At 51.6% G+C, this 26,684-nt stretch overlaps 13 protein-coding genes across 13 annotated transcripts; 7 read left to right on the top strand and 6 right to left on the bottom strand.

Annotated features, from left to right (window-relative positions):
* Positions 1–114: 114 nt before the first annotated feature.
* Positions 115–2,149, bottom strand: BDW74DRAFT_170206 (uncharacterized protein; the record flags this gene model as incomplete). The annotated part of the gene is made up of 4 exons (XM_073727130.1): positions 115–290; positions 324–441; positions 580–1,281; positions 1,337–2,149. The coding sequence occupies 4 exons, from the start codon at positions 2,147–2,149 to the stop codon at positions 115–117; spliced, it is 1,809 nt and encodes a 602-aa protein (XP_073580259.1).
* Positions 2,150–3,325: 1,176 nt separating this feature from the next.
* Positions 3,326–3,952, bottom strand: BDW74DRAFT_170207 (putative iron-sulfur cofactor synthesis protein (Isu1); the record flags this gene model as incomplete). Its single annotated transcript, XM_073727131.1, has 3 exons — positions 3,326–3,456; positions 3,513–3,578; positions 3,631–3,952. 3 exons carry the CDS (start codon positions 3,950–3,952, stop codon positions 3,326–3,328), a joined length of 519 nt encoding a protein of 172 aa, XP_073580260.1.
* A 571-nt stretch (positions 3,953–4,523) lies between these two features.
* On the bottom strand, positions 4,524–6,534 carry BDW74DRAFT_170208 (putative GPI anchored protein; the record flags this gene model as incomplete). Its single annotated transcript, XM_073727132.1, has 6 exons — positions 4,524–5,097; positions 5,152–5,216; positions 5,263–5,364; positions 5,414–5,690; positions 5,741–6,037; positions 6,089–6,534. The coding sequence occupies 6 exons, from the start codon at positions 6,532–6,534 to the stop codon at positions 4,524–4,526; spliced, it is 1,761 nt and encodes a 586-aa protein (XP_073580261.1).
* Positions 6,535–7,732: 1,198 nt separating this feature from the next.
* BDW74DRAFT_84287 (uncharacterized protein) lies at positions 7,733–8,305 on the top strand. The gene has a single exon (XM_073733865.1). The coding sequence runs from the start codon at positions 7,819–7,821 to the stop codon at positions 8,266–8,268; it is 450 nt and encodes a 149-aa protein (XP_073580262.1). The 5' UTR covers positions 7,733–7,818; the 3' UTR covers positions 8,269–8,305.
* Positions 8,306–8,912: 607 nt separating this feature from the next.
* On the top strand, positions 8,913–10,491 carry BDW74DRAFT_170209 (SET domain protein; the record flags this gene model as incomplete). Its single annotated transcript, XM_073727133.1, has 2 exons — positions 8,913–10,220; positions 10,387–10,491. The coding sequence occupies 2 exons, from the start codon at positions 8,913–8,915 to the stop codon at positions 10,489–10,491; spliced, it is 1,413 nt and encodes a 470-aa protein (XP_073580263.1).
* Positions 10,492–10,752: 261 nt separating this feature from the next.
* BDW74DRAFT_181826 (putative AMP-binding enzyme) lies at positions 10,753–12,950 on the top strand (the record flags this gene model as incomplete). The annotated part of the gene is made up of 7 exons (XM_073730117.1): positions 10,753–10,887; positions 10,946–11,016; positions 11,063–11,210; positions 11,256–11,291; positions 11,340–12,398; positions 12,471–12,768; positions 12,835–12,950. 7 exons carry the CDS (start codon positions 10,753–10,755, stop codon positions 12,948–12,950), a joined length of 1,863 nt encoding a protein of 620 aa, XP_073580264.1.
* A 494-nt stretch (positions 12,951–13,444) lies between these two features.
* Positions 13,445–14,352, bottom strand: BDW74DRAFT_84330 (uncharacterized protein). The gene is made up of 2 exons (XM_073733866.1): positions 14,128–14,352; positions 13,445–14,036 (listed from the first exon to the last, which is right to left on the bottom strand). Exons 1-2 carry the CDS (start codon positions 14,288–14,290, stop codon positions 13,582–13,584), a joined length of 618 nt encoding a protein of 205 aa, XP_073580265.1. The 5' UTR covers positions 14,291–14,352; the 3' UTR covers positions 13,445–13,581.
* A 218-nt stretch (positions 14,353–14,570) lies between these two features.
* On the top strand, positions 14,571–16,562 carry BDW74DRAFT_160087 (spermidine synthase). The gene is made up of 3 exons (XM_073725558.1): positions 14,571–15,552; positions 15,602–15,908; positions 15,967–16,562. The coding sequence occupies exons 1-3, from the start codon at positions 14,603–14,605 to the stop codon at positions 16,378–16,380; spliced, it is 1,671 nt and encodes a 556-aa protein (XP_073580266.1). The 5' UTR covers positions 14,571–14,602; the 3' UTR covers positions 16,381–16,562.
* Positions 16,563–16,599: 37 nt separating this feature from the next.
* On the bottom strand, positions 16,600–19,064 carry BDW74DRAFT_84352 (dynein family protein). Its single transcript, XM_073733867.1, has 6 exons — positions 18,631–19,064; positions 18,411–18,578; positions 17,975–18,345; positions 17,832–17,925; positions 17,165–17,784; positions 16,600–17,113 (listed from the first exon to the last, which is right to left on the bottom strand). Exons 1-6 carry the CDS (start codon positions 18,767–18,769, stop codon positions 16,979–16,981), a joined length of 1,527 nt encoding a protein of 508 aa, XP_073580267.1. The 5' UTR covers positions 18,770–19,064; the 3' UTR covers positions 16,600–16,978.
* Positions 19,065–19,183: 119 nt separating this feature from the next.
* On the top strand, positions 19,184–20,479 carry BDW74DRAFT_187729 (uncharacterized protein; the record flags this gene model as incomplete). The annotated part of the gene is made up of 2 exons (XM_073731558.1): positions 19,184–19,239; positions 19,294–20,479. The coding sequence occupies 2 exons, from the start codon at positions 19,184–19,186 to the stop codon at positions 20,084–20,086; spliced, it is 849 nt and encodes a 282-aa protein (XP_073580268.1). The 3' UTR covers positions 20,087–20,479.
* BDW74DRAFT_84363 (phosphatidylinositol-3,5-bisphosphate binding protein HSV2) lies at positions 20,244–21,817 on the bottom strand. Its single transcript, XM_073733868.1, has 5 exons — positions 21,647–21,817; positions 21,549–21,587; positions 21,389–21,486; positions 20,984–21,340; positions 20,244–20,929 (listed from the first exon to the last, which is right to left on the bottom strand). The coding sequence occupies exons 1-5, from the start codon at positions 21,753–21,755 to the stop codon at positions 20,402–20,404; spliced, it is 1,131 nt and encodes a 376-aa protein (XP_073580269.1). The 5' UTR covers positions 21,756–21,817; the 3' UTR covers positions 20,244–20,401.
* Positions 21,818–23,140: 1,323 nt separating this feature from the next.
* On the top strand, positions 23,141–25,272 carry aspA (putative septin AspA; the record flags this gene model as incomplete). The annotated part of the gene is made up of 6 exons (XM_073731559.1): positions 23,141–23,161; positions 23,336–23,411; positions 23,477–23,593; positions 23,647–23,734; positions 23,789–24,391; positions 24,442–25,272. The coding sequence occupies 6 exons, from the start codon at positions 23,141–23,143 to the stop codon at positions 24,674–24,676; spliced, it is 1,140 nt and encodes a 379-aa protein (XP_073580270.1). The 3' UTR covers positions 24,677–25,272.
* BDW74DRAFT_160099 (uncharacterized protein) lies at positions 25,263–26,684 on the top strand. Its single transcript, XM_073725559.1, has one exon. The coding sequence runs from the start codon at positions 25,354–25,356 to the stop codon at positions 26,386–26,388; it is 1,035 nt and encodes a 344-aa protein (XP_073580271.1). The 5' UTR covers positions 25,263–25,353; the 3' UTR covers positions 26,389–26,684.

A 26,684-nucleotide genomic window follows, 5' to 3' on the forward strand; every position in this document is an offset into this window, starting at 1 on the left:
TGGTAGGTATATTGCAACTCGCTAAATCCTTAGACAATCCATCTTTTCCGTTTGAAAATCGAAATCGAAAACAACCTTCCGTTGAATACATAAGTTGTACCTGGCGGCAGCAACCTAAATGAGCCCCATCCCCTTTCTATACTGTATATAGAGCTTGGAAGAGAACAGTGCAAGACGTCCGAGAAGGTGACTTGCCGTGGACGATACCGCCGACGAGACTTGCCAAAGAGAGAGCAATCCAGCTGCGCTGCTGCGCATCGTAGTGGTTAAGCTTTGGATGAGAGTTGTACCTACAAGTCTCAAGTTTGGTACGTTCGACGTACCGCGGCTTCGAGCAACAGACTTGTCCACTGACTGGTGTAGGGTCTGGCGCACAATTGTGCTTGCGCGTGGGACGAGAGTTGTATCTACACCTCTCGAGCTCTGTACGTTGATCGAAATCTGTATGTTCAACGTACCACAAGATCCGCGAGGACACATGCTGTTCGCGGATTGGCCTCGGGTCGGGCGCATACTGATGCTTGTGAAAATGGAGAGCGTTGCATCGGCAAGTGTCGAAGCAGCACTCGAGGTCTGTACGTTCAGCGAGCCGCGACTTCCGGGCATGGACTGAGAAGTCACAGATTGGCGTTGTTGCTGGCGAGGTTGCTCCTCGCCAAGCTTCAATCTGTTGACATGCTTGTTTAAACCCTCCTTGGGTCTGAATGGAACAGAAACGTTCAGTAGTCCACCGCTTGGTCGTCCGCCGTTCGGTGAGCCACGGTTCTGTAGTCCGCCGGTTGGTGAAAGCTGAGACGTAGATTGAGTCGAGCCTCTGTTGTGGCTCGTAGGTGAAGCGTATGTCTGTACCGGTAGTGTGGGAGAGACATTCGTCTTCTGCACGTTTCTCGGACGTCTGGCAACGTGCTGGTCGCGGCCGGCAGCAACCAAAGATTGTTGCGTGGGCGACAAATCTGGTCTGGTCGCTATTACCCTCTGGCTTGGTGAGCTTAGACTACCAGTATTCGCGACGTTAACTGGTCGTTGTACGGTGTGCTGATCGCGGCCTGCAGTCGCCAATGGCTGGGTAGGCGACAGGTCTGGTCTCGTTACCAGTACCGGCTCCCTTACTGGTCGTGAAACACCAAGATTCGTCAGGCGTGCCGGGCTTTGTACAGAGCGTTGAGACGACTTGTTGAGAAGAGCTCTCTCGTGGTTCGTCTGCGGGCTTAGGGTGCTGACAATAGGTTCTGAAGCATTGACATTAAGGTGCGCCGCTGCTGCTTTCTCGAGGCAGTTGCACTGTGGAAGTCAGTCTTTTGTTTTCCTAATGATTGCATGACGAGCAATGTCTTACCCGCTTGTGCTGCTTGCGATGCTTCTCGCAGACTCCGTACTTTCGAGCCTTGATGTAATTCTCTCTCTGGGCTTTGGACCTCGGTCTCTGCTTTTTTGGCACGTTGGTGGTCGTGTTCATGTTGAGGTCCAACACCAACTGCAGCGGCGCACCAAGCTCTGATGCAGACGGTGGAGATGTTTGCGGTTCAGCGGCAGGCGAAGTGGATGGAGCTGTAGAAAGCCGGCCCGGTGTCATCTCAAGTGATAGCTCGGACCAGTGGGGAGAGGAAAGGGTGTTGCTCGAAAGGCTTGGTGTGTTCATTTCGGAGGCTAGCTCCTCCTGCATGCGCTGCAGGTGTAGCGCAATTGATGCGTCGCGTCGCTTCTCTTTCTGTGAGAAGCACCGGGGGTCCATGGCCGCCTGCGATTCAACCATGTACCGGAATGACGCGAAGTCTTGCTCATCTGGCAGGTATGTGCTGTCGAATGTTGGCTCGACAAACTGGTTTGGGAATGGCGGCGCCGACTGTAGCTGGTTAGGGTTGATGAAAGGCTGGAAGTCCGTGGTCGACTGCCCAAATCCTTCCACTGGAGCCTCATAACCGGCGAAGTCGGGGAACATGGCCTGCGAGCACATCGTGGGGTCCGAGTCCCAGTTCAAGAAGTCCATGTCGGTGAAAGTCTGGTCAAGGTCTCGTGGAGATATTGACTCCACGGACGTGGGATTGCTCTCTATGTACTCCGTAGGGAGTTGTAACAGGGCATCGAAGTCGAGCCACTCATCCTGACGACCAGAGAAGTCCATTGGATAGAGCAATTGGTCGGCGGACATCTTGGACGTCGTCAGAATAGCAAAGTGGAAATAATGGATATAGTCTTTATGTCTGGCGTTGTGAAGGCCTGAGGCTGAAATCAATCTTGAGGCTGAGAATCAATTGCGGGGCGTAAGCTTGATGGTAGAAGCGAGCGTTGTTCTCAGTCACAAAGGCCGCGCCTTGACAGGGAAAGATCGCGATGCTAAACCGCACGGAGATAGTGTCTCACTCGGAGAAGATGAGGATGAAGAGAAGAAGAAAAAGGACGAAGCAGCAGGCCACCATCAAGAAGGGGGAAACCTGAGGTACTCAAACTTCCTGTCAGCGCGCTAAGCCTAGTCTACTAAGCCCGATTCAGTCCCCGACCGGCGGCCTGAGTGTGGCTTGTAGCAGGGATGACTCAACGTGGGATGAAGGGATCTCGATGTCATTGTCTTGGAGATCGCTTTTTAAATATTGTCGGCGATTGCCGCTGGTTGCACAAAAACATGGCTGCTAGGTCGACATTTTGTTTTAGAACGTTGAGCGGAGACTCGATTTATAAGTGTTGATTGAGTATGGTCGGTTCAAATATATATAGCTTGCACTATGCCAAGCACATAACCGCTCCTTCAACGCCAGTTCCAATCAGGAAAAGAGAGATGCACTTCGTTATATCTAATCGATCATACGGTCAGTAGACGAAAAGACCCTGACCCCGGTCTTGGAAACCATGCGTATGGTCTGATTCTAGGCCCGCCCTTGAAAGCTGAGTCACATCTGGTTAATGGGCCCAACGGCCTAGGCGTTCGATTGCCTCCATCTGATAAGACCTAACGCTTGTTCCAGATATGCATAAATGCGCCTAACGATGGAAACTCATATTAGATCCTCTTATTCAACTGACGGCCTTGTGCTATTCAATCTTGGAATAGACCACGGCCTGTGGCGACGTTGAGTCCCTGCTTCTGTGACATACCACCAAAAGAATTCAAGATGCAAACAAAAATGAGCAAAGACCAAGACTGTTTATTTCTGCATTGGGAATCTAATGTCATTAACGCCATGAGATGAAAGAAACGACCGTGGACTAGAATACAACTCCCCGAAGTAATATGTCAACCCGCTCTTTTTCAATTTAGAGTTCGGGGCTCAGGACTTTTAACCAGGATATCATCACAACTCCACTCTGCACCAACTATTCACAAGGATTCTTACGCGGACATGGCTTCCTTGGGGATCTCCTTGGCGGTTCCAGAAAGATCCGTGGCCGGAGCGACACGCTTCGATCGGTAGTTCTTGATGGCGGCGGTAACGGCATCTTCAGCGAGCAGGGAGCAGTGCACTTTTGAAACAAATGTTAGTCAACGTAAATATTATAATAGCCGCAACAGAACTTACGTTTAACAGGTGGTAAGCAGAGCTCGGAAGCAATCTGAGTGTTCGAGATTTTGGAAGCTTCGTCGACTATAATTTGTCAGCCTCCGGATCCAGGCCGGCATTCCCGGAATAAACCTACGAGTCTTTCCTTTCAGCAGGGTAGTGAGATAACTTGAGCTGGCAATGGCCGAGCCACAACCAAAGGTCTTGAATCGAGTCTCGGTGATTTTTCCAGTCGCCTCATCAACCTGAATGTCGAGACGAATGACGTCGCCACAGGCCGGGGCGCCCACGAGACCGGTGCCAACATCGATGGACTTGCGATTAAGGGAGCCGACATTGCGAGGGTTTGAGTAATGGTCAATCAGTTTGAGGTAGTTAGCTTTCAGAGCATAGCCGAGGTCGGGCAAGGTACGTATCTTTCTCGTGATAAGCGCGAACCATGGCAGGGGGAACGACATTGCGTCCAGCGATGCCAGGACGGACAGTGCTGGCGAGACGGAGAGCAGTACGGATGGATTGCATTTTGAAGTAGCGATTTGGCGATGAGTGAAACAGTGAGGGGAGATGCAGGAGTTATATGGGGGAAGTGGCAGAGGAGTTGACGTAAAAAACCTTATCAGATCGTTGGAGGCAAACCGGCTGCTTATGAATAGGTCAGGTGAGAGGCCTCGGGAGCTTGGCTTATTAAGGGATGGCGCTTGATGTAATGCTATCTCGACCAATGACATCAGAGCAAATCAGCAGCACGCCTCCAACAGCTCGATGAGTTGGGTGGGACTAAACCCTTTCAGTCTGGACTTGCCCGCGGAGACGCGCCTGAGTGTCCGAGGATGTTCGGAGATACCAAAGTACTCCGTCAAAGCTCGGGAAATTCTAGACTCTATCAACCCCGGAGATGAGGGGATCATTTATCGCGACAACAAAACGAGATCCATGACTCCGACCGTGTTCGATTCACGGAATACGCGTCTCCCATAAAGGAACCTGTCGTTTATTGCTTCTAATCTCAGTAACATACTGCCTGTTCCACTAACCCCAACCGCAGAAGCCAACAGCAACTGTTGAAAAGACCAAGGCACAGACGAGTATCAATCCGTTTCCACCGAGGCGGACTGCACCGTTTCCACCATCATCATTCTCGCCATCATTGCTTCTACCACCTGCAGCAACAACCCCCGCTTTGCTGGTTGCCTTAATCTCCGACTCGAACCCGACGCACGCCGTGGGCAACTCCCAAGCGGTCGATGCTATAACAGGCGCGCCTCCCCGGGAGTCATTGTAAAGCCCAATTTCTACATCATAGCTCGCGATGACTCCCACATCTAATTCCACGGACGGTACGAGAAGGGTTGCGTTACCGGTGGCCTCGTCGGTAACAGTAACGGCCTCGCAATTCTCATTGACACCCGTCGCTTGAGACACGTTCAAGGACAGAGTCGGCAAGCTAACAAATGCGCCTATGCCGCCATCCATGTTCACATTGAGAGCATCGATGCCAGTACTGATGCCTAGAAGTATCCGCGGCTGAAATGTAATGCTCAGAGCCATGGACGTTACTTCCGTCATTGTGTCGAAAGGCAGCGCCATGAATGTCGTGTTCTCACTAAAATCGCGGGACTTTAGCCAAAGCTCAGATCAACCGTGGCAGACTACCCACAAGCCAGTTATTTCGGATTCATTGAAGTTGGGGATCCTGATCAGCACTCGCGAATTTTCCGGGACCTGTTCTATCAGCATCATGGAGCGTTCTATTGTCAGGAAGGCTTACTGTGGCATTGAAGCCGTAGGAGAATCCAGCGTCTCCTTCGAGGTCCGCCGTGATAATAATTTCCGGCACAATCATAGGGCCGAAGGTAACGACACCTGCAATCTGTCTCCGATGTTATTCATGCTCAAGTGCGTTCGGCATTGCGACTTACCTGAAAAGGTGTGAGTCCAATTGTGGGAAGTGCGGTATTAAGCACTATCAGAGGGCCTTCAGACGCAAGCTCGAGCTCGAGTTCGATCTCCGAGAACATTTGTTTGACCAAAAGCTCAATACTGCTGTTGGTGAAAAACTCGATTGTTTCATCCAGGTCAAAATCGAAATCAAACTCGTCCTCGTCCTTCTCTCCAACGGTAAACTGCCCTTTGGATAATTGAATATCACCCTGGAGCGTGCATGCTTTGCACTTTACAACGACGGGTAACTGTGGCCTGCCAAAATCAGCTCGCCATCCAAGACGCATGAGAGCTCCAACACTAACATAACCTCGCCAGCAAGCGGGTCGTCAATAGGATAAACCTGCAGGTCAGGGTAGGTAACATTGAAGGTCGTGCGTGCTGTCGAATTGAGGCCGTCGACTTCCGAAGGGGCCACAGGAAAAGAGGGCGTAGGTGATGGTACATTCCGCTTAACTGGCGATGGATCGCGCTTCTGGATCTCTGAAAAGTGTCTGCGTGAAAAAGACACCCTAGTCGCGGAAAAAGCTGTGTGCCAGTCGACTCGGACCTTCTCAAGGGTAACCATGCGGCTTTCAGAATCCTTGCTGACTCCAGTTACTCTACTCAGCTATCAGCAGTGAGCTCCATAAGCAATTGAAGAATTGCTATACCGATGCACCGACCGTTCCCCCTTGCGATCACAACCCTCATGGGAAGTGACAATGACAAACCCAGGCGTCTCCCCAACTGCTGACCTGAATTTCTTCTCGGCAGTGATGGATGTGAAATGCAGCTGTATCTCAGACATTGTGCACGAGACACTATCTAGACCACTGTCTAGATCCTCCAATCTGAGAATGGGCCAGTCCGACTCCACATATAGGGTTGTGGAAAATACCGATCCTTCCTCATTGTCGCCAGCGAGATAATCAAAGCTGGACTTCCGTTTCAAGGCAATGACATTGTCTTCGGCCCTGGCATTAAGCTGTGATGACAAGGCCCCTGCAGAAAGACGCTTTGATTCTGGGAAATATGGCTCTTGACGGCGGATTATGCTCGGAGAACTCGCATGGACAAGCACTGAATATAAGAAAAGAAGTGCAACAAAAGGAGCCATCTTAGATACAGAGCGAAGCTTGCGTCAACAACTCGAGCTCAGCTCTTCTAATCGCCACGCTGCTAATGGGGCCATAGTTGGGGATCTCACTCCTATTTAAGTAGACATGACACGAACAGATCAATGTCTTAGACCCGGGAAAGCTACTCAGCCGCGCAATTTCCCACTGCAACAGCGCCAGGTACTATTGACCAGGGTCTCGCTGTCATTTCTAGCATATACAGCACAGTTGTGCGGGTGTTTGCGGCCCCCACGTTTGAAAGGTTGTACCCTGCCAGTTGGAACGGCGCGAACTCCCACAGCCTCATCGCGATTCCCTCTAATTTCAGAACTGCTGCATGCGCAGCCACCCAACTGATACGAGGCAGTCCGAGACGCAATCGAGGAATTCGCGCTTAGAATTGGATGGATCAATCGACTCTCGAATAGTTGCAAGGTTCTAGCCGGATCATTACGAACTACCGTACTCGAGGCCTCTATCAACGAGCCATGGAGAATCAACCGCTCCGTTCGGGCCATTTCCTTTGTTCTGACATTACTACCTTCGCAATACTGGAATCCCGAGAATGGGTGCTCAGGCTGTCTGACTGTCTTGCGCAGCCATACTGAAACGGCGAGCTACACCCTAACCAGGTCCCCGGTGCAAGACTCTAAGAATACTACCTCATGCCGACCCGGTCCTATTTCCAATATGGACTCGCTTTCGATCATGATAAGTTTAGATGACATTAACGAGAATTGGAGACATAGCATGGTGATCCCTGATAACCGTGCCGTGCCGCAATCTAGGTAAGCGACCAGGATTAGCACCAGACCACCACATCCTTTGAGTACGCGCCGATAACAGCTGACAAGAACTTGATTGGTCATAGCAAGAGCTTCTGCTAACGAAAATGGTCAGAATCGCGAGACTGGTAGTGCCGCAGTCCTCATACAGTATCTTGGTTTCATCGAGCACTCCCCCTGCCATTCATTGCCTTGACCTAACTCAGGGGCCTAAAAATGATAACAAAGGAAAGAGCTACTACCCTGGAGCGAACTCAAGGCTCGGGGACAACCTTCCATTTTCAAATTTGTTGGCTCTTAAGACCTATGGTAAGAACGACCATTGATGAAACTTATCTGACATGCCTGTCCCTTGGAAACACGAGCTGTCAATCTACGCCCCCAATCTCCAAATGTCGCGACCCAGAACCAGTGCACAGTTTGTCCTCAAGCTAAGCCATGTCCTACATGGCCCGGTACGGCATCTACACCATAATGCAGGTGTGATCTGATCAACTCATGCAGCGCCCCGTTTCCCTTCGCGCCGTCTGCTTCCGAGTAAACCTTGGGATAGTATCCCCAGGACCCGTCATCCCGCCGGTCATGCCTCCAGACGCCGAGTTCGTACGCCCACCACCACTACGTGCCGTCTGCCTAGTTGTATATCCCCGCGTGGTCCGAATCCTATCCATGCACCCCGCGTTCCGAGAAGCAGTTCCGCTTCTAGTTTCTCGAGCCGCGTTCCTTGGGATGCTAGAACGAGTGGCTACCCTTCGCTTCGCCAGTGGCCTCCCACCAGCGCTCCGACGTGCCGTTTGTCTAGGCCGTGTGGTTGACCTCGTTGATATGTTACCGTTACTGGCTATGGCCGATGATGAACTTGCTGTTGGGCTGTATTCGACTCGAAGGTGCTCGGAGCGCTCAACGATTACGGCAAGGTCTTTAGACTGGGAACGCGTTCTGTGCTGAAACTACACGGTATTAGGATTAACTGGCCCGGCGGCAGGCACCAAAAAAAAAAACATGTAACAGCGATGGGTTCTTACCTGCACATCGGCAGAACCAGTCTCCTGAAGAGGTGTGGCTTTGTTCGGTGCCATGACCCTATGTTCTGGGCTCGCACGAGAGCTTTCTTCAAATGAAGGCAGAGGAACCAATGTCGCGATGGAGTACCCGATAACATTACCCCGCCGGCCCTTCTCTCCGTGGACGATTCTGACATCGGTTGCATTTAAGGTTAAGTGGAAGAGTTCTCCGGTCTAAATCTCTGCATACATACCGACTACGTCTTTGATAGGGAGCCATCGGCAAGGACTCAATTAGGGCTGTACCTGGAGTATTTTCGAAGAGCTAACTCGAACAAAGGGCACGATCTAACAGTCATACAACGCAGAATGTGTGGTTGACAAAGGCCGAAACAATCAGAACAATGGCGGTTCCTGAAGAGTTTCAACGAGGTCATTGTTCAGAATAATGCTCTTGAAACCAGCTATTCTTAGCATGCTCATGATGAACAGGGTCGAGTACTTAGTTCTGGCATTTGCGCCATTCGATTCCGCGCGACATATACGTTGAATTCAACTTACTATAGATGATAGGTAACGACGATAGCCATGGCCGAATTAAGAGAAATCCTAAGACCTAACTCGTACGCGAGCCCATCAAACCGGAAGCGATCTCGCGTTGAGGTTGACACTGACACGGAGACTGAATACGACGGATGCGACTTCAAGAAACGGCGAGCAAGCCTCCAAACATACCCAGAGCATTTGCAGAAGCAAGTCACGCAGCTCGCCACTGATATCGTCGCGTCGATATACTTCGACATCAACTACCTCTGTGTCATTCGCACGAGCATCAAAATTGAGAAGACTGACAAACATGTCAAATTCTACCGCCTCCAGTACTCCGATAGCGTTGAGCTGCTCGACATGCTAGTCGGGTCGACCATCGAGCCGAAAAAGTACGAGGCCGCTGACCACCGAGGTACACTCCAGCGCATGCGCGAGTTTGTATCCATGTTCTCGTGGAAGATGCTCGCGATCTGCTTAACCACGGAGGGGTTCCGCCGAGCAGTAAGGGAGATTAAACACGGCGGGATTTGGGTGGTGATCATGGAGAAGATCAAGGACAACGAATGGAGCATCGAGGTATACGCGCGGTCCCGCAATCTCGACTGGCGCGGGCAGCTGCTCAAATACGCCTATCTGGGCGTCACAGAACGCGACGCAGAGCTCCGGTTCTTCCGCAAGATGTGGGCGCAGCACCCGCATCATACCGTTCAAGGCCTCAACAGGCAAATCCGAAGATTATGGTATGAGAACCAGCAGCAAGTCCACATCAATGAATGCATTTTCAACCCGGACTCGGACCTCTGGAAGGCCACAGGCCGGAGAACGGATCCCTCACTGCGCCGCCCAGAAGATGGCAAGTGCGACCTCTGCGGCTCGAAAACTCTCTGCGACTGCAAGCTGGACTTCCCTGCAGGGAGCCTCTTCGAGCTCGTTGAGCGGCCAAAGACGGGAACCGGTGTGCGCGCGCTATACGCATTCAAGAGGCGCGATATCCTCGGCCAATTCGTCGGTGAGATCCAGCCGCCCGACTATGAGGGGGACGAGGTGTATGCGCTGTCGCTTGTTTCCAAGATCAACTTGGACAAGGCGCTTGCGGTTATCTCGCCGAAGCAATATGGCAATTGGACGCGGTATATCGCGCACTCATGTAATGCGTCCTGTGAGTTTGTGCCGAGGACGATTGGCAAGTATATAGTCATGACGGTGGAGGCGCTTGCGGATATCGCTGCTGGTGAGGATATCACGGTTAATTATGGGATGGAGTACTGGGCCGATAAGAAGTACGCGTGTGAGTGTGGGGAGTGGAATTGTTTCAGCAAGGAGCAGTCGGAGGAGGAAGAGGAAGAGGTAGAGGAAGAAATTGCTGATTCGGATGAGCTGATCGAGGAGTCTTCCGAGGAAGATGACTCGACTGGGGATGATCGTACATATGTTAGCTGTGAGGGGTACTAGACTGTTCAATTGACTTGGTTCTTGGGTGCCTGTCCAGTGATCCTATCTAGGTTACTCCTAGGTAATAGAGCATCACCCCCGCATTTCGGCAGCTGACCCCGCATCCGCTGTCACCCCCGGCCTGCTCTCCTCCCTCCTGTCTGCTCTTCTTCTTTCTAGGTTTTGAGTTAATACAATCTGTTATTTACTCCCATTGCCGATTTCGTTTGATCTTAATTGTCAGCAGCTGCCGTATCTTTTGTTATCCTTCCCTAGCTTGTCTATCAGTATCCACCGGAGTGCGGAGTATACTTCCATCCCTTGTTACACACACCACCGTCCACCGGATCACTATCGGCTCTCAAGATCATTGAGACCAACTACAGATACTACACATACTGGGTATAGACTGCTATGGAACAGTCCTTCGAACAATAACATCAACGTCATGTCTCCAGTCCTATATCGTCCCAATGTCCTGCGCGGAAGAACCCCGAGGCTAGCCTACCGCGCCCTCTTACGGTCTACCCCGATAATCGCACGCGGTTTGCTTACACAGAGCTATGCACGCGGTCCGACAGAGGTACGTATTGCATCTGGTACGCTAATGGTGTATGATTGCTGATGCTTTCACTCCGTAGCCTCCACTCTTCGAATCTACGATTGGAGACCACTTTGCTCGAATTGTTGAGCAGTATGGAGACAGAACAGCGTAGGGCATCAAAAACTCGGAGTATGCAATGAAGCTAACAGACCAGTGTCATCTCCAAGCACCAGAATGACAGAGTGACTTACCTCGGTCTCGACGCCAAGAGCAATGCACTCGCGCGAGGACTGCAATCCGTGGGCGTCAAGAAGGGAGATCGGGTTGGAGTTATGCTTGGGAACTCTATGGAGCATGCGACTGTATGTCATTCCATGTTGTTAGACGATAGATGCTGACAGAACTAGGTAACCTATGCGCTCTTCAAACTGGGCGTTATTCTAGTACGCATCCACCCTCTCAATGATACTTCGTATACACTAACAACCCAGGTCCCAATCAACCCCTCCTTCAACGCAACCCAAGTCGTCGCAGCCCTAGCCCACCTAGGAACATCCCACATGATCATAAGCAGCGAGTCCAACCTGCCGCGCAAGCAACCACGCAGCAACATCCCTCTCCTCCGACACCTGGCGCAAGACCTGCACGCAGCAAAGCTCGAATCCCCCGTCGTTCCAACGCTCCAAAACATAATCCTAGTCGACAACTCCACCGACCGCATCGGCACAAACAGCTCCCTCTTCAGCTTCAAAGCCCTAACGCCCTATAAATCCCTAACCCCGTCAAACACAACTGACACAGCATCCCTCCCGCCCCAGAACCTGGACGCAAACGAGATCGTCAATATCCAGTTCACCTCGGGAACAACGGCCATGCCCAAAGCAGCGTGTCTATCCCACCGCTCGATCCTTAACAACGGCGCCCAAATCGGCGACCGCATGCGTCTTACTCCAACGGATATCGTCTGCTGCCCGCCGCCACTATTCCACTGCTTCGGCTCCGTGCTCGGGTATATGGCAACAGCAACACACGGGTCAGCCATCGTCTTCCCCGCCGAAGCCTTCAACGCTCGCGCCACACTCCGCGCAGTGCAAGAAGAAAAATGCACAGCGCTCTACGGCGTGCCGACAATGTTCCTCGAGGAACTAGGGCTCCTTGAAACGGGCGAGATCCCGCATAAAGGATTCGAATTCCTCCGCACCGGTATAGCGGCAGGGAGTTCGATACCCGCAGAGCTAATGAAGAAGCTGCATAAGACATTGAATCTAACAGAATTGACGATCTGCTATGGCATGACGGAGACGAGTCCCGTGTCGGCCATGACGACGACAGACGATCCGATCGAGAAGAGGATTAATACCGTTGGACGCCTGATGCCGCATGTTGAGGCGAAGGTCGTGGATCCGCTTGATCATAATCGGATCCTACCCGTTGAGACACGCGGCGAGCTGGCGGTTTCGGGATACCTGCTTATGAAGGGGTACTGGGATGATGCTGAGAAGACGAAGGCCGTTATGAAAACGGATAGCGATGGGAAGGTTTGGATGCATGTATGTCTCTTCCCTCTTCCAACAACCCATCATTTGAGCTCCATCCTAACAAGTGGTTGTGTGCGCGTATAGACAGGCGACGAAGCAACCCTCTCCCCCGACGGGTACGTCACGATAACAGGCCGAATCAAAGACCTAATCATCCGCGGCGGGGAGAACATCCACCCGCTCGAGATCGAGAACGCGCTGCTGACTTTCCCCGGCATCGCGGACGTCTCGGTGGTAGGTGTCCCCGACCCGCATTACGGCGAGGTCGTGGCTACGTTTGTGATTTGGAAATCGCATCAGCAGCATGAGGATGCGAATGTGCATGCGGAGACAGGCGATAAGATCCGTGAGTTTGTGAGGCAGAAGTTGAGTGGGCATCTTGGTGAGTTTGTAATTGAATAAATTGCGGTTTGGTTGGGTTGGTACTGATACGATGTGGTGCTGACAGTGCCGAAATATATATTCTTCCTTGAGCCGACAGAGTCGTTTCCGAAGACAGCGAGTGGGAAAATTCAGAAATTCAAGCTTAGAGAGACGGCGATTAGGCTTTTGGGTGGGCAGTGAGTATGGGATTGTTGATTTGGGGGTTCCGGTTTTGATCTATATAAAACCAAATTAACGTGCGGCCATGGCTTGCTAGAGATATAGACTCATCAAAGACCACTATGGATATAGCTTGTTAGTTTGTATTGAATCTATACAACAGCATCGTGTTTTCAAAGCTATTCCCTCTTCCAAGGGTGATAGAAGATTATTAGCGTGTATTAGGCGGCCTGCACTGCGCAGTCCCGAGTCCCTCGGTAGGAACATGACTCGTGCAAGCACATCACCCGAAAAAGCTGGCTTATCTGTATCGGTCTGTGAGGAGCAGGGGGCCACTTGGTGTCTTCCCGTTGGCCTCAGCGGAGGGGCTCTGGACATGTCTGCGCCCTCTCAAAAAGAGCATCTTGCTCTCACCCGGAACGATCAGCGGGGTTGGCACCAATCGACAGGGGTCGGTTGAGGGAATGCGATGCAGGACCCTTAGTTGTTATATCCGGGGCTAGGAACCCGTCATCGACGTTGGGTGGTCGAGTGGAGGATGGACCTTCCAGGACGTGAGAATTACTGACCGGTCTTAGAACGGTTGATAGTTCTTGGGCGAGCGTGTGAGAGCTGCATAAGAACTTATGCAACTCGAAGACTCAAATCTTACTCAGAAATCCTGGATCCCAGTCTCCCCCGTCAGTCTCTCCCTCACGTCCCCGCTTCCCTCTCCATCAACAACCCACTCAGGCTCCTCGTCATCAAAGTACTTCTCCTGCTCCTCACTGACATCATCCAATTCCTCATCCCCATCAACCTTCGTGTAATCAAAATCATCATCTTCTCCGCGCAGGAACCGCATCGTCATTTCGAACCGCCACGCCTTCTCGCCCTCCTCCTTGCTAGGTGGAATCTCGTCGCGGTCTTCAGCCAATATTTCACCGTTCGGTCCGCGAGCGTACGTAAACAGCGCATGCGGATCGGGATGGCTGAGCGCATCCATCTTCGCTTCTGATCGCAGAAGGTCGGCCTGAAGGACGCCGGAGAAGCCCTTTGCGCGCCCTTCGGCTTCGCGCTCGGAGGGGGTCTGGAAGCGCCGGATTAGGCGATCGTAGAGAAGGGGGTCTGCACCGGTCAGCATATTAGCTCAGCTCTGGTCTCCTTCAATCAGGCTCATGGTATCAGCCTGTAGAAGGTTATGGCATAAAGTGCGGACCGGCTAGCTCGAGGTCTGCAGAGAAGTACTCTGGGTGTAAGTCTAGGTAGCGCTTCCTCCGATTCTTTGTTCTCGTGGCGGGGGAGACGGATGTCTCATTATGTTTTAAATCAGTGGTCTCCTGGTCATTCTGGATGCCAGTGCCCATTGGAAATAAAGGCATATTCGATGAATTTGTGCTCTGGTGATGTGTAGGTGAGAGAGTGGATGATGCGAAGAGAGTCGGTCCGCGGCGGCAAATTTGTTCCCCACTCGGCTGTCGAGCAGAAGCTCAGAGGGAAGCTATCAAATCATCTTAACCCAACGGCCATTAGTCAATTGATATTCTTGAAACAACAAGAAATCATTGGTTGATGAAAAGGACATGTAAGAGACCCCTGTTGTTTCACCTCTCTTGGCATATAACTGGACGCAGCCATGGCCCAAACTAACAAGTGTTAGGAGCTTCTCCTGCGCCTGAATAAGTGAAATCAACATGGCGCCGTTCAGGAGCATCTACCAGCAAGATGCGAAGAAGCAGCTGGGTGTCGGCGTAGTCCTACTCGTGCTCACGGCTTTCTACTCCTATGTCTTCCTGCTGAACCTGGCTCCCGTGTACGGGTCTACCCCGTCGCACATCTTCCACGGCTACGGTGTCGGCATCGCAGGAGTCGCAGGCTGGTTCGGTAAGGACATTGTCGACCGTGTCTCTGGCCGTAAGGCCGTCTATCTAATTCCAGGACTGGCTTTTTCTCTGCCGGTCCTGCAGTACTTCGTCTCCCAGCAGAGCTCGGCCCTTGGTAACCCTGCTGGCCCTATCATCACGGAAGTTCTGGCCCTTTACCCGCTCGTGCTTCTTTCTGTGGCCTGCGCCGGGAAATTGGTGCAGTTGGGCTTGAACCTCCAGCGCCATGGTGACCTCGTTGCGGAGCATATCCCGCTCCTGGGCTCGTATGTCGTCTACTCTGCCGGCGAGCACCTAATCAAGGCGTTCCTGTCGCGGTTCATCGGATCCACCGTGCTGCTCAGTCGCGCAGGTCTCCAGATCCTGATTGCAATCTTCTACGCGGCGGCCGTCCCGTCCAAGGCACTCGTCCTGGCCAGTCCGGCTTTTCTGTTCTCTATCACTTCAAACATCCACCTACCTTTGGGATACACGACTACGGCCCTGAACAACGCCATTGCCGACGAAGGGTATGCTCTTATAGCCCGCCAGGACTCTACCACCGGTTATGTCTCCGTCCTTGACAATCTTGAGGATGGTTTCCGCGTCATGCGCTGCGACCACAGCCTTCTCGGCGGCCAGTGGATCAAGAAGCGTCCCAATTACACCCCTCCCGCCGTCAAGGACCCTATCTACGCGGTCTTCACTATGCTCGAGGCCGTGAGACTTGTTGAGACCCATGGTGCTCCCCGCGTTGACGCAGGAAGCAATGCGCTTGTCATGTAATACTCCCATCCCTCCTTTTCCGCCCATTCTGACTATCTTTCGCAGCGGACTCGGTATTGGCACAACTCCCGGCGCTCTGATTAGCCACGGCATTGACACGACCATTGTTGAGATTGACCCGGTTGTCCACAAATACGCCATGCAGTACTTCGAGCTCTCTGAGAAGCACACCCCCGTCATTGAGGACGCGCGGGCCTTCGTCAAGCGCAGCCAGAACGCACCTAGCCCTAAGCAGTACGACTATATTGTCCACGACGTCTTCACCGGCGGCGCTGAACCCGTTGAACTCTTTACATATGAATTTATCAGCGGTCTCCATGCACTCCTAAAGGACGACGGTGTCATTGCTCTTGTACGCCCTCCCAACCCTACAATCTCCCGTATCCAGACCAGAATACTAACAACCACAGAACTACGCCGGCGACACCTCCCTCTACCCAACCGCCCTCTCAATCCGCACCATAAAATCCGTCTTCCCCACCTGCCGACTCTTCCGCGAAGACGCCACGCCTGAAGTCGGTCCTGACTTCACAAACATGGTCATCTTCTGCACAAAGTCCACTGCGCCCCTGATATTCCGCGACCCCGTGCCCGAGGACTTCCTAGGCAGCCGTTTCCGCGCCCGCTACCTTGTTCCAAAGCACGAGGTTGATGCGGCGCAGTTTGAGAATGTAGGACTTGAGGATGGGCCTCAGGGACATGGGAGACGCGTTCTGGTTGATAAGGAGGTTGGTAGACTGCATAAATATCAGGACCGTGGGGCGCTGGAGCATTGGGCGATTATGAGAACGGTTTTGCCGGATGCGGTTTGGGAGGGGTGGTAAATTAATAACTCGCGAAATGGAAAATAGGCAAGGTGAAATCAGGTTGAAAGACTAGGGTGGGGTGTTGTGATGGTGGTTGTATGAGTAGTTTTGTTTCATTCGCGGTTGTCTCTATATAAATATTTTCTCTTAGGCCGCCTGTCATACAGTCAACAAAAGTGACAAAGGACGAATGTCCATCTACATTATGGAACAGTTCCAAAAGCCATGAAGAATAGTGGAAGATATAGTTATGATTATTATCATTGAAATGCCACCTGAGCCTCGCCAGTCCTAAATGACAGCTATCAAACACGACCCCTCCCCATGAAAACGTACTAGAAAAGGTATCTACGCTAACCACTGCATAATCAAAAGGAACTTGAAAAAGATACGCACTGGGGCGGGGTATGTACTTCAACGAACGAGTGAAATGTTCCAAGTCGCCAGATCTTCCATGGATGTGGCTGGTGGTTCCCTGAACCTGACCTGAGAGCCATCATCCGCAATGCAAGAGAACGAAACCAATGAGTCCAAATCAACTCCGGTGTACATCCAACATAGCGAAGGGTAAAAGTAGAATTATTTGATTGAAAGGGTTAGTCCAGGTGAGGGGGGCTCAGGCTCCACGAGGACTGCTGCCAGGCTTCTTAACTAGGCCTGCGAAGAAGTTTGCTAGGGCTTGATTCTGTGTTTTCTCGTCACCTGATGATAAGACTGGGTCCTTTCGCTGTGATCGGCTGGCTTCTCGGTCCTGGATTTATGTCGATTAGCGTCGTTTCTGTCTGAAAGGTTGTCCACTAACTTTTATTTTCTGGAGCATGTCATCGGCGTCGACCTGGATACCGCCCATGTTGAATTGTACCGGGCCAATGTGTTCGTTGACCCGGCTGTTGTCCTCTAATGGCGACATTTCCAGCTGAGGCGCCTTCTTGGCTGCACGGTCTTTTTCGTCTTCAATCTTCAGCTGATCGAGGACCTCCAGCTGCTTGGTGAGGAAGCCCTGCATATCTTGCGTTTCGATCTCAATCCTGTTCCCGCCTTGCTGGCTTCCTGGATACGACAGCGAGGTGTTCCGCTTGGGGTCTTTGATTGTCTGCTCGTATATCTTGACAGCGCTGGTTCCGTCGTCCTCTTCAGCATCCTCGTCTTGTGTTTTGTTATTCCCATTGCTGATCGGCTCAGGCGGATCTTGAATCTCAATGGACCAAGCTGTCGATATGCCCTCCAGGTTTGACCCTTCTCGAATGACCCGAATCTTCGCCCATGAGTCCCAATTTGTAGGTATTAGAATCTTGTCACGTTCGATAAAGTTCGCTTTCAGAGACAGTTTCTTTAGGAGAGAGTGTATACCGAGAGATGAATGCAGTACGCTGTGGAGGTTGTTCGCCTGGAAAGGCTTGGTGTATATCATAGATGCGCCGTCTGCACTCAGTTAGCAGGATTCAGTCTGCATTGGCAGGGAACCCTACGTTTTACCAATAACGTCCGCATGAACTGATGGATGAAATCGAATTCCTCTTCGCTCCAACCATGATCCCGCTCGAATTTCTCCATCTTGTCCGTCTGTATGAGCGTTAGCATTTGTTCGCTATGGGTCTTACAAGGTACGCACTCCTTGACAGACAACACACAGCGGCACCCCAAGCCCTTCATCCCACTCCCCAGGACCTATAATCGCCGCTCCGGAGCTGGCCGCTTGTGATCCGGTAGAGCTGGCATCTATTCCCTTCTTCCGCTCCTTCCACTGTGTCATATTGTCTTCCATCACGATCTTTGTCTCGTCGTCAAGTGAGATAAGGACATGCCGTAAGAGTCGGACCCATTCTCTAAGTCGCCGTACCCATGTCCACGGATCTGACCAGTCAAGGAGAATTACGACGGAGGTTTCGGGGATAGATTGCGGTGTCAAGAGCGGTTTGAGGAGAGGTGCAAAGGATAATGATGGCTCGGAAAGAAGATATGCGGAAACGCGCGCCAGTGTATCTGGTAATAGTCAGCACTCAGTATCACGATACGTGCGGGGAGGTAAATATGGGCACGCCACTTACCTTCTTGGTCTGCATCCAGCACATCTAGATACGTGTAACCTAAAGCGAACTGGTTGGCAACTGGCGGTACTTTCCCCTTACCCTTCCGCTTCTCATTTGATAGACTAGAATCTGAGGTGTCGGCGGAGTAGGCTTCCAGAAACTCTCGCTGACTTTCTGGGGTACCTCCTGAAAAGGCGGAATTAGCGGCGCCTCCCAAAGCTCAGATTTGTTCGCGCACCTAAGATCAAAAGGTTCTTTTCCGGCAAGCGCTTCCCAGTCGCGGCGCTATCCAACATGGAAGACCAAATACTCTTCTTCGGTCCATCTTTGCTGGAGGGCCGGCTATTACCTGTGCTGTGTCTCATGGATGTGGACATCGTCTGTCAGGAAGCCACCAAGCGTAGTTGGCGCAGGCCGCAAGTTCTCCAGGGAATGTAGCCAGAATCCGGCAAGTTTGACGAGTTGTTTGAGGTGGAGGAACGAGGGGTGTCGGCAGAGAAAGCGGCAGCGGAGGACGTGTCTGGATGTTGATAGGCTAAGCTTGCGGAGTTCGTAGATCGGTACGGTATGCGTGTAGCACTTGATTTCGCTAGGTATTCGCAAAGTCACGCGGTTCATATCACTTGAGTCAAGAAGCTCAGCATTGCGCCGGTGGTGGTTGTTCGTTGTTTCTATTGTCCTTCTCCTTATTTTGGGAAAGCCTATCACGTGATGCCCGATATCCGCGGAAGCTATCGATTGGTCCTGGAACATGCTCAAATGCTTCATTCAAGCTAGACCAGACCAACACCATGAACAATATCCGCCAAGTTCAAGCACTGAACAAGCGCGAGCTTGAAAATGCCGTGTAAGTGTATAAGCATGCTTCTAAGGAACACTTACTGACATGGCCAATTCGCAGCCCTCCGGAAGCTTCATGGCACGCCGATTACCGCGACACGGCCTACATCTACATCGGCGGCCTTCCCTTCGATCTCTCAGAGGGGGATATTGTTACCATATTCTCCCAATACGGTGAGCCGGTACACATAAACCTCGTACGCGATAAGGAAACAGGAAAGAGCCGAGGGTTTGCCTTCCTCAAATACGAAGATCAGCGCAGTACCGACCTCGCGGTTGACAACTTGGGTGGAGCGACGGTCCTCGGTCGGATGCTACGCGTGGACCATACGAGATACAAGAAGCGCGATGAAGAAGAGGATATGAACAATGTAGCCAAGTTAATGGGCGAGACGGCTGGTAAAGTCGCCGATGGCGATACGGACGATGAGGGAAGAAGACGAAAGAGGAGAGGACACAGCGAAGACAGGGAGCCGCGTCCGCGCCGACTACTGAAAGAGGAGATTGAGCTGGAAGAGCTGATTAGGAACCATGATGACGAAGACCCTATGAAAGAATTTCTCATTGAGGAGAAGAAGGAAGAAGTGGCTCGAGCTTTGGAAAAGGAGGCAAGAAAAGAAAAATCGTCGCGACGACGCGAGTCCAGCCGCGAAAGATTAAGTCGGCATTCCCGCCACCATCATCGCCGCCACCGACGCGACGATGATCGATCGCGATCCCGAGAAAGAAGCAGCCGGGACTATAAAGAGCGGGACCGAAGAGATAGATCAAGAGATAGGCCCCGCAGAGACAGAACTCCGGAGCGCTCTCGATCACCCCGCCGCGATCGGGATAGACATGATCGCCGCCAATAAAAAATCGGACCTGGCCAGCTCATCGACTGCTTCTTACTGCTATGCGCAGTCTCTGTTTGGGAATTCACGGTATTCAATCACAATGTCAAACACCACAGACGGCGATGTAGGGGCCAAACTGAATAGTTGAATGAGCATCGCTACCGGCAGTTCCATCTTCGCCCGTTGCTGATCATGACCATTCCATTTGGCCCATGCCACCGTGGGCGGAACCGTTTCGTCGATACTGCTTGTTTGTTTTTTGGGGACGGCATTGAATGATCAAAATTCGCTGAACTGAGAACCCCGATTTGAAGGACATTCATGAAAGTCCCTTCAGCTGGCACTTCCCAGATATTTCTTCCAGCCTTCTCTTAAGCAGTGTCGCTTTCCCTCCTCGCCGTCGCGGAGAACGAACTTTTCCCATCTGCCGTCACTGCCCGAGCCAATGACAAGCATGGTGGTATCGTTGATCCAACCTATTACGCCCTTAAGAGGCCGTCCTAACACAGAGCCCAGGGGAGGGGCATATGTTGGGCCAGGCCCTTCCTCGCCCATCTCGAAGTGTGCACTAGCGAATGAATAAACGTCGGAGAACACCCTCGGGAGCAGCGGTATCTTGCCAAGAATGCCCCACTTCTTGTTCACTCCCTCCTCGGACGTAGACGCTTGCTGGTTGCTATATGGAGCGTTGCGAGGATGAGGGAGGTCAAAGACATGGAGGGTAGACTTGTCAGATGTCACGGCTAATAGGTTATTTGACGGCGAAATGGCAAGTGAGAATATAACAGCGTGATCTACTCCGCGACGGAGTTCAGCCATCTTTGCACAGTTGCTCGTAGCAAATATCCGTACCAAAGTGCCCTAAGACGACCGGTTAGCAGGCCCTGAATATCAATAGGGTCAGAGAGGTATTACAGCTTCACTCGCCGTTGCTAGTATCTCCCCATCTGGACTGAGAGTCATGGCGCGTAAAGGCGTACTGTGCGCAGGTATGATGCTAACGTTCCCCGTCTCTAGCTCAACCAGTTGAACTTGCCCAGGAGATCGACCGGGAAATGCTAGCAGCTTCTGGCCCAGACACGCCAGCCCCAATGGATTATCCGTTGTCTCGAAAACCGAAAGTTTCTTGGGTGGGGAGGAGAAGGCGAACGTGTGGATGCTGTTTAGCAGGGCGACGACGATACGCGATCTTGATAAGCGGACGCCGAGAACGGATGTACGAAATTCAAGGGTGATAACGGCTTTCTGCTTTGCATCATCCCAAATAACCAGCTAGTTGTTTCGTCAGCGGAATCCGCACGGGGTGTCGAGCCAGCGCACTTTGTTCTGTGGGAACTTTGGTTTTCTGCCGCCGCCGACAAGCGCGAGGTAGTTTGTATGTCCGAGCATAACGGCGAGACCTATCCCGGCGTTGAAATCTGGATAGCTTGGTGGTGAGTGACAAGACCACTGGAACGAAAAATATTGGTCGTGCACATACTTCTAGACACCGTGAGCTCACAAGGGTTGGCTCTGTAAACTTTGGAGACTCAGTACGGTTTCTAGACCCCGGATAAAATAGGTCATAGCTCGACCTACCGCAGAACCCGGTATCCAGACCAACGGAGAAGCAAGAGTTGTCACCGTTGAAGGTCGCCGATAAGGAGCCCGGGCCCTTCGAGTCATCCATAATCTGGCGCGTGTTCATCTTGACGGTGATGCATGTAGAGGATCGAGTTTGTAAAGCAAGAGTTGTATAGAGGTAGGATGGAGATATCAAGGTCCAAGGAGGATCAACCGCTCCGCTGACGGAGTTGTCGCCCGCGGATCCACCTCACTGCCGCTAGGCCTTTTCTGGCACCATTTACTTTGATGGAACTGGAGCTCAGTCTAAAGAGCCTCTCAAGGAAGTATACCCCGCCACAAACAAATTGTAAGGGAGATTCTCTCTGTAGTAATCGCACGGAACTAGCCCTGCTTTGCCACCTGATAGTTCGCGCCTCTATCATGCTATTAATATGGCATATCCGATACTGGTCAAGAGTAACGCTAGCTTGGATCCAAGTCCTGCTTCTCGCTGGCTGATAGACGTACTCGTGTTGCCCTACTGCCTCTTGGTCATCTATTATATAGTAGCCCAATGCACTCTTGACTGCAGTAAGAACTCCGGCTAATGCCTGTTTATAGTTCGAGGCATACTGCAGCCTTAGGCATAAAGGCATCAGTGCTCCGACCCGCAAGGGCCCACGGCCGCGGAGGCCAGCATTTGGCTCCCCAAATTATTTACCCCTGAAAATAAGACCAGCCCAGTCCGCAGAGGAGTTCTTGAGAACGATAAGCTAGTTACTTGAGAGGTCTTGACTAATGTTATAAAGCAAATATCAAACAGTAACCCTGTACTCCGTACGGAGCACATAAGCTTGCTTCAATAATTGGGACTTGAACCGATCAGCTGCAGCGTTCTCGATATATGAAGGTCACGGTGGCTTGAGCTTGACATTGACGGGCGCTTCGGATCATCTCATTTACGGTTCTATATGGTCAAGCTTTGCTGCTTTATTCGCGCCAATGGAGACCAGGGCTCGCAAATTCAACAGCAAGGCTCCTTATACGAGTTCTATCAAATGAAACACATGTAATTTTCTTCCAGCTGCTTTATGTAGCTGCTGGATGCTGGATACACAGGTCTCAGATTGTCATCTTGAACCAATGTATTGGCAATACCAGTATCTAATACAGGATACAGCTCTGGGGTCAAATGCCCGGCTGTCATTGGCTTATCCAGAGCATCGGAGAGAAAGGGGGAGCAGCTGATGTACAAGGGGCGTACTGAATACCATGGCCAAGCAGACTAAGCCTCTTTTGGGACCTTCCCCCCTAAACTGCCAGGTCAGTCAAGTCCCTCTCTACCGACGCTCTCTCTCGACTCTCTCGACTCTACTGGTTCCAACTCGACTTCAGGAGTCCAGCAGTTCATTCCCTTCTTCATTCCTGCGCTCACGTCTCTTCCACTCGCTATCCTCTTCTTTCCTCCTTAAAGTTACCACTCCGTTTGCCTTTTCTCTTCTTTCTCCCACTCCCCTTTTGCCCATCATGTCGTCCGCCTACAACCCTGTATGTGAACTTCCCCTTTCTAGCTTCAAGGCCTCAGCAAGATGATCCACCTCTCCTCCGTTCTTTTCCCCTCAGGATTATCCTGAAAAAACAAGGCCTTTGCTTGGTTCCCCTGCATTGTCCCATTACAATTAGTGTGAATACCGGTAACTAATGCTTGTCGCGCCAACCTAGATCAAGCTCCGCCGGAAGAAGAATGTCAAGAAGGGTATTCAGTTCTGTCTGATGGTCTGCGGTGCCAGCGGAACTGGTGCGTGATTATTTCTATAAAGGAGCCCTGATCGTTCGAGAGTTAACGGATCCATCCGCCGGCAGGTCGCACAACTTTCGTCAACACCCTCTGCGGAAAGCAGGTTCTGCAAGGCAAGGATGCGGATGATGCCGCCAATGCTCATCTTGAGGAAGGTGTTCGCATCAAGCCAGTGACCGTCGGTATGCTTGCCCGCACAGGCTCACCGAAGAACTAGGCTGATCCGTTTGAACAGAGCTCGAATTGGACGACGAGGGCACTCGAATTTCCCTCACCATCGTTGATACCCCGGGGTTCGGTGACCAGATCGACAACGAAGCCAGGCATGTTGCTACCGCCAAAATTGAATACGGGGCGCCGAACTGACCGTTTCTTAGCTTCGGTGAAATTGTGGGATACCTAGAGCGCCAATACGACGACATCCTCGCTGAGGAATCACGAATCAAACGAAACCCCCGATTCCGGGATAATCGTGTCCATGTCCTTTTGTACTTCATCACACCAACCGGCCACGGTCTTCGTGAGCTAGACATTGAATTGATGAAGCGTCTCTCCCCACGTGTTAACGTTATTCCCGTTATCGGAAAGGCCGATTCGCTCACACCTGCGGAACTTGCTGAGTCCAAAAAGCTCATTATGGAAGACATTGAGCACTACCGCATTCCTGTTTACAACTTCCCTTACGATATTGAGGAGGATGACGAGGACACCGTGGAGGAGAATGCTGAGCTGCGGGGGCTGATGCCGTTTGCCATTGTTGGCTCGGATGACTTTGTTGAGATTGACAACCGCAAGGTGCGAGCCAGGCAGTACCCATGGGGTGTTGTCGAGGTCGAGAATCCCCGGCACTCAGACTTCCTGGCAATTCGAAGCGCTCTGCTCCACAGCCATCTGGCAGACCTCAAGGAAATCACCCACGATTTCTTGTATGAGAACTACCGTACCGAGAAGCTTAGCAAGAGCGTCGACGGTGCTGCTACGTACGTATACTTGTTGACTATGGAGGTTCCGCAGTGCTAACGAGATATAGGACCGGTACCGATTCATCGATCAACCCCGAAGACCTGGCTACCCAATCCGTCCGCCTCAAGGAAGAACAGCTCCGCCGCGAAGAAGAGAAGCTCCGCGAGATTGAGCTCAAGGTGCAGCGTGAGATCGCTGAGAAGCGCCAGGAACTGTTGGCTCGTGAGAGTCAACTGAGGGAGATTGAGGCCCGCATGGCCCGCGAGGCGAGCCAAGGAGAGGGCACCGAGGTCGAGCAGTAATCTTCGCGACATATTGTCCGCGGATAACGGCTTGCCTTTTCTTTCAAGCCGCCTGTGCCTATGCTATGAAACTCGTGGCGCAGCGGTTATAACTGTCTATGGGGTTAATATTATTCGACTACTGTTTCTTCACGTTAATAGCTTTCTTTGGAAGAGAAAGGAAGAGCCAATGCAACCAACATTCCGTGTCCTTCGACGACTGCTATCTTGTCCCGGCGGACGGACATGGAGGCTGCCGGTGCTCTCCACTCCCTCGCAGATTTCCTTGCTTCTTTCATGTCTTTCTTAATTTGGCCGGAGAATCTCTTCATTGTTTCACGCTCGAGGTCAAAGATAGCATTTTTTAATCGTTGACAGCTGTGGCTGGAGCACCTGCATAAATTCCTCCTTACCTTTACCCTATTTCTTTATACCTGCTTTCATCCATGACACCTGTCTCCAATCTCAGCAGCGCAGCAAGATTCCCTCTTTTGTCCTTTCACATTGCGTGCTCTCTTGTTGCTTATGTCTTAGTCCTCCTTATCCTGTCTTCTAGTTGAATAGTAGTATATTAGGCAGAAAAGCATCTTACTAGTACCATTCATTATATTAGGTAGCCATAACTTATAACTAGACGAGACAACAAACATAATCAGAAAGCAACCAGAAAACAAATAAATTAAGTCAACTAGTGACAGATGATCTTGAAGGATTTGATGGCGACCTTGTTGATTTCATTCTTGTCGTTGCCGCCAGCATTGTCCTGCCCCTTGCCTCCAGCATCAGAGCCTCCTCTCTTCATTTTCTTCGTGTCGTTACCGTCATCGTCGTCCTCATCATCGTCCTCATCATCGTCCTCATCATCGTCCTCATCATCACTGTCATCATTATCATTACTGTCATCGTCGTCGGTATCGTCATCATCATCATCAACCTGCGTTTGGTTCCCGTTCTGCCTCCTCTCAAAGTGGCCTCCAAGCTTCTTCTTAGGATCCTCCTCATCCCTGTCTTCCTCGTTATCATCACCTTCAGCCTCATCGCCCTCTTTTTCGTCTTCTTTTTCACCCTGGTCGGCTGAAGCTGCAGGCTTCTGCTCTTCCGAGTCTTCATCGGCCTCCTTTCCGTCTTCTTTCTTACCCTTATCGGCTCCAGCTGCAGGTTTCTGTTCTTCTGAGTCATCTTCCTCTTTTCCGTCTTCTTTCTTGCCCGTATCGCCTCCAGCTGCGGGCTTCTGTTCTCCCGAGTCGTCGTCGTCGCCCTTGTCCTTCTCCTCATCGCCTCCATCGTTATCATCATCCCCCTCCTTCTTGTCGTCGTCCTTCTTCTTGTCGTCGTCCTTCTTCTTGTCGTCGTCCTTCTTCTTGGCATCGTCCTTCTTCTTATCATCACCCTTGCCATCCTTCTTCTTGTCGTCACCCTTATCATCATCCTCTTCATCGTCACCACCTTTGTCTTTATCATCACCCTCGTCTTTTTTAGGGATAGCGCAAGATGTCGTCCCATTGGAGCTACCAATCTTCGCTTCATCCTTGCATCCTTCTGCCTCAAAGAACACAACCTTGCAGCCATTCAAGTTGCCGATAAACGCTGCCTCGGAAAATCCACCGGTCGAACTTGAGCAGGAGAAGCTGTTGGTTCCGTTGAATAGCATTGGCTGCCCGGTGCATTGGGTGTCGTGGAAGAGGGACAGCGTCCAAGCCTTTCCATTCTCAATGCCATTGCTGCCTCCATGACCGCTGCCATTACCAGAACCGTTGTTATCGGATGCACGTGAGTTATCGGAATCGCCAGATCCATTGTCGTCAGAGTCAGAGTCATCATCAGACTCGTCGCCAGAGTTGTCACCAAAGTCCGCGCCTTGACTTGGGGCTGGGCTTGCAGCTGGACTTAGGGCTTGACTTGGAGCTTGACCCGGATACTGACCTTGACCTTGGAGTGGACCTTGTCCCTGTCCTTGAGCCTGCCCTTGGCCTTGGGTTTGTCCCTGACCTTGGCCTTGACCTTGGCCTTGACCTTGGCCTTGACCTTG

The sequence above is a fragment of the Aspergillus multicolor genome, assembly GCF_047715735.1.
Source record: "Aspergillus multicolor strain CBS 133.54 unplaced genomic scaffold BDW74scaffold_30, whole genome shotgun sequence".
Taxonomy (NCBI): Eukaryota; Fungi; Ascomycota; class Eurotiomycetes; order Eurotiales; family Aspergillaceae; genus Aspergillus; species Aspergillus multicolor.

Coding starts and splice junctions, on each gene's coding strand:
- BDW74DRAFT_84287 (XM_073733865.1), top strand. CDS start 7,819: ATGCAGCGCCCCGTTTCCCTTCGCGCCGTCTGCTTCCGAGTAAACCTT.
- BDW74DRAFT_160087 (XM_073725558.1), top strand. CDS start 14,603: ATGGCGCCGTTCAGGAGCATCTACCAGCAAGATGCGAAGAAGCAGCTG. Junction 15,553..15,601: donor GGAAGCAATGCGCTTGTCAT/GTAATACTCCCA, acceptor TATCTTTCGCAG/CGGACTCGGTATTGGCACAA. Junction 15,909..15,966: donor ACGACGGTGTCATTGCTCTT/GTACGCCCTCCC, acceptor TAACAACCACAG/AACTACGCCGGCGACACCTC.
- BDW74DRAFT_84330 (XM_073733866.1), bottom strand. CDS start 14,290: ATGCCTTTATTTCCAATGGGCACTGGCATCCAGAATGACCAGGAGACC. Junction 14,037..14,127: donor TGCAGACCTCGAGCTAGCCG/GTCCGCACTTTA, acceptor TGACCGGTGCAG/ACCCCCTTCTCTACGATCGC.
- BDW74DRAFT_84363 (XM_073733868.1), bottom strand. CDS start 21,755: ATGAACACGCGCCAGATTATGGATGACTCGAAGGGCCCGGGCTCCTTA. Junction 21,487..21,548: donor TGAGCTCACGGTGTCTAGAA/GTATGTGCACGA, acceptor CAAGCTATCCAG/ATTTCAACGCCGGGATAGGT. Junction 21,341..21,388: donor CAAAGTTCCCACAGAACAAA/GTGCGCTGGCTC, acceptor CGAAACAACTAG/CTGGTTATTTGGGATGATGC.
- BDW74DRAFT_160099 (XM_073725559.1), top strand. CDS start 25,354: ATGATCTTGAAGGATTTGATGGCGACCTTGTTGATTTCATTCTTGTCG.
- BDW74DRAFT_84352 (XM_073733867.1), bottom strand. CDS start 18,769: ATGTCCACATCCATGAGACACAGCACAGGTAATAGCCGGCCCTCCAGC. Junction 18,346..18,410: donor GCTGGATGCAGACCAAGAAG/GTAAGTGGCGTG, acceptor GACTATTACCAG/ATACACTGGCGCGCGTTTCC. Junction 17,114..17,164: donor ACATGCTCCAGAAAATAAAA/GTTAGTGGACAA, acceptor ACATAAATCCAG/GACCGAGAAGCCAGCCGATC.